The 3,716-nt window shown below is 34.6% G+C and overlaps 1 protein-coding gene across 4 annotated transcripts; it reads right to left on the bottom strand.

Moving 5' to 3' along the window:
- Positions 1-395: 395 nt before the first annotated feature.
- LOC120262441 (DNA-binding protein DDB_G0278111) lies at positions 396-3,224 on the bottom strand. 4 transcript variants are annotated; one of them, XM_039270544.1, is made up of 8 exons: positions 3,069-3,224; positions 2,577-2,624; positions 2,266-2,331; positions 2,151-2,200; positions 1,957-2,021; positions 888-979; positions 733-804; positions 396-655 (listed from the first exon to the last, which is right to left on the bottom strand). In XM_039270544.1, the coding sequence occupies exons 2-8, from the start codon at positions 2,577-2,579 to the stop codon at positions 617-619; spliced, it is 387 nt and encodes a 128-aa protein (XP_039126478.1). In that variant the 5' UTR covers positions 2,580-2,624; positions 3,069-3,224; the 3' UTR covers positions 396-616. The 4 variants fall into 4 exon arrangements, with proteins under 4 accessions (XP_039126478.1, XP_039126480.1, XP_039126479.1 ...); XM_039270546.1 differs by having other exon boundaries at positions 3,000-3,223; XM_039270545.1 differs by having other exon boundaries at positions 2,577-2,643; positions 3,069-3,223.
- Between the last annotated feature and the right edge of the window lie 492 nt (positions 3,225-3,716).

Genomic DNA, 3,716 nt, shown 5'->3' with positions numbered 1-3,716 from the left:
TAATTAATTAATTAATTATATTAAAAATAAAAACATTTTTAGGAAAAGTTAACTCGTAACAAAATATCTTACATGTTTATATTAATAAAAATGATGGCATTGAAAAATAATGCTTTTGATATAAACTAATTCGTGATGAAATTAAAAACTTTTATATCAAAAAATAAAATTTACTTGAAGTAAAGGCATAATAAATGTTTTGTTTAGTATAAAAAAAGTACAATTTAGCATTGATTTCAAATTTTCAAAAACAAATAAGCCCTAATTTAAGGACATGCGAAGCGCAATCGAGGACCTACATCAAAATCTCAAACCAAAAGTAACCATAGGCCATCAATCAGCTCATTGAGGGCAGTTCATTTTGAATGGATTTCTTCGTATACAATTGGATGTGATTTTAGATAGTCATAGCTCGTCACTAATGATAATAGTTTAATAAGAAAACTCCCACACTAAAGTTCAATCCCAAAACCACAACAAAGTTTAATCCAGCATTCTGTACTTACAAAAGCAAGTAATGCCACATAGACCAACAATAGTGCCAAAGTTGAAGAAACAGTACACGCAGGAACCACTATCCTGATAATCACACATCAAGATCTTAAACCATGGCTTCCTAGTCATCATCCTCAAGAACATTTCGACGTCTTTGAATCTGAAAATCCAAGAAATATCTCTATTTCATTTCTTGATCCAAAACTTTAGCACATGCATGTTAAAAAAAACACTTACTGTGACTTTGGTCGGTTTGCTAGTTTGGTCATTGATCTGCTTGAGGAGTGATATAAGCTTCTCTTCAGATACCTATAAATGACATCTTATAGATTTCAAAAAGACTACATTAGGCAGCTAGGAATTTCTACTGAAAATGTTCAGAAGCATTTCACCTTTTCAGTTATCTGCCCCATTTGAGCAGCCCTAAGGACAACATCTTCTACTCCTTTTGCTTTATCAGCTTTCACCAAAGCGATCCGAGCAACTGTCATAATCACAAGAAAAATAACTGTGACAATCATATAAAAATATAGCTCAGCAGAACATAAGCAGCTTTTGTGACTAGTAGAATTTTCAAATTAACATGAGCAGCCTCCAATTTATGAGTAAATTGGTCATCACACTCTAAAGTTAGGCTTCTTATCATTGTATAGGAGGTTCCTCTTCTCCCAAACCTTTCAAATTGAATCACTGTATCACAAAAACGACAATTACTAAATGTTCAAAGGTGGAGAATGAAGTAGAAGGATAAAGATTCGAAATGTCTGGAGTGAGAGACTATGTAAGCCAAATAGATTAAGCTAATCCAACTCAAGTGAGAAGAACTTGTTAGGCTTCACCTTCTAACATATATCTGGGCGACGTACGTCTCTGCATTCTCTATCAAACAAACTCAAGTATGACAGGTTTTCATCTATGTTGAACGCTTCAAATAACCTTTTACGTAATTCTAAATAGTTATCACCATTCATTGCCTAGATTATCAAATTGAAAGATGAAAAGCCACATGGTCATAATCATAGGACATGTTCATTATCTCTAAAACAAAAGGCTGAAAATGTACATTCAAGTAATATACATGAACAGACAAATCCTTTTGGACAACCAACTTATATATTTGTTAAATAGATAGCCCTAATGACCTTGTGGAACTGGCCACACTTATCAACACAATCAACAAGTAACAATTATCTCAGGGAAACAGACTTAATATCACTTGAAAACAGCTGGGACATTTGCAGAGTTTGCCCTTTCTTCTTGGTTACAAACCTTCAAACCTTGAAACTGACTTCAGAAGTCCATGGTGGAGCAAATTAAGTAGACACACAGTTGGCACAAATCAAGAATTAAAGATCCCATAGATCAATCAGCATTTTTTTTTAAAAACAAAATAAAAGATTCTACAAGGATTGTTAGGAACAGGTTCTCCATTACATAAAAGGTCAAAGTTTATGTTCTTACGTCTCTCTCTCGCTTGAGCAGATAAAATCTGACTTAGCATCAGCTGTCTCCGTTCTTCCGCTTCCCTACAATGATCCATCATCTGGTCAGTTCAAAATGGGTTATCATGTCCCTCACAATAGAAAGAAATTAGCATATTATTATAACTTAGATGAACAAAATCAGATGTGCATTTGTTAAGAGTAAAATCCTACATTTTTGCATCTTCTTGTGCTTTCTGCGAGCCTGAATTTTGCTGATTAGTCTGGAAGAAGAATAGATGGTGTATAAATTAACCAAAGAAAAAAACAATGATACAATGAAACTTACCATGCCATGTTGGGCCATCAACTCTTGCATTCTTCTTTGTCTTATAGCTTCCAGCTCTGAATCATCCTGATGATAACAAGAACAAGGAGAATGATATAAATAAATAATAAGTATCAGTCACTATGCCTTAAATCTAAAGCTTAACAATAGAATTCTTGATAGGACATGAAAGCGGTGTAGGACAATGTCAATTTTAACTTATCTTTAAACCTAATGGTACATATGAGACCAGAAGGCCTAGTCGGCAGAAAGACTATCATCAGATATGAAACGCAAAGGTGAATAAAAATGAGAAAGGGGGGAATACACACCATGGATCCTGGGTGATATGCCAAGCTCCACTTGCCTCAACCTTTGACCTGGATAAGAGTTATTACTCTGGAAACACAGCAATCGGACAAAAACCACATAGGAAGGACAGGAGAAAGTTTGAAGATGAGCACTAAAACGAATCGGAATAGAAAAAGAAAGCAAAATCCAATTTATTTATGGGCTGATTTCAAAATATCGGCGAGATGCAACCCCCTAAGCGCCATCAAAGACACTTGGGTCATCCAAAATAAAAACAACACCAAAAATTAAATAACCGACTATAGCACAATAAACGACCCCCCTCTATTATAAGATCTCTCGGGCAAGAGAAGAGGAAAACCGAACATTAACTATGAAAAGTTGAGAACATTGATACAGTTATTAAGAGTACAAACAGAAAAAAACGCAAGCAAAAGCCAAACCCCGATCGGCGAAGATATGAAACGACGAGCATCAGTGGGATTCGTGATAGAGGGGAAAGGAAACAGTACCAGTGACGTCGAGTATCCCTGGGAACCGCAGGTCCGCAACGAAGACGCAGATTAGGTTATTGCCTATTAATCGATGGGGAACTTCAAATACACACAGACATTGCAAGGATTTGAGTTGCGTCGATTCCAAGCGGTCGACTTAATTGATTTACATACCTGCTGCAGATAATTATCAATTTAAACAACCCTCTTGTGGCATCAAGCTGGCTAACTTTATGCTGGGGTCCTTTGAGTTGAGCCTTCAAATGAAATTGGATTTGGTGGGGTGTGGACCCATCTATGTATGCAACATTGTGTATACAACATAACCTGGGCTATCTAATTAGTAAATAAAATAATTCATTAGACTAATATATCACTATTTATTAATATTACAGCTTAATGATATTCAGAAGCATTTGTTATTAACTAAGCAACTATGACTTAACCTTGAAATATTTATTTCAATTAGTAGTTTTTAGATGAAAGTTTGGTCAACAATTATAAAAAAAATTTTCACAGATACCTTATATATAATTAATTACATATTTGTATATATCACCAAAAATACTTATTTATTAGTTCCCCCTCACAAACATTAATATTTGCATGTTTGGAAATATATACGTCACAACAAGATGACTGGCAATAGGTAATTTCATTATAATG

Source organism: Dioscorea cayenensis, chromosome 5 (assembly GCF_009730915.1).
Source record: "Dioscorea cayenensis subsp. rotundata cultivar TDr96_F1 chromosome 5, TDr96_F1_v2_PseudoChromosome.rev07_lg8_w22 25.fasta, whole genome shotgun sequence".
NCBI classification, from domain to species: Eukaryota; Viridiplantae; Streptophyta; class Magnoliopsida; order Dioscoreales; family Dioscoreaceae; genus Dioscorea; species Dioscorea cayenensis.
This window is presented reverse-complemented; position numbering and strand designations above follow the sequence as displayed.

Bases quoted from the DNA above. Each gene is read 5' to 3' on its own strand.
- LOC120262441 (XM_039270544.1), bottom strand. The intron at 2,201-2,265 runs GTAAGTTTCATT...TTCTTCTTCCAG, and splicing joins TGATGGCCCAACATGGCATG to ACTAATCAGCAAAATTCAGG. The intron at 805-887 runs GTGAAATGCTTC...TGTCATTTATAG, and splicing joins TGGGGCAGATAACTGAAAAG to GTATCTGAAGAGAAGCTTAT.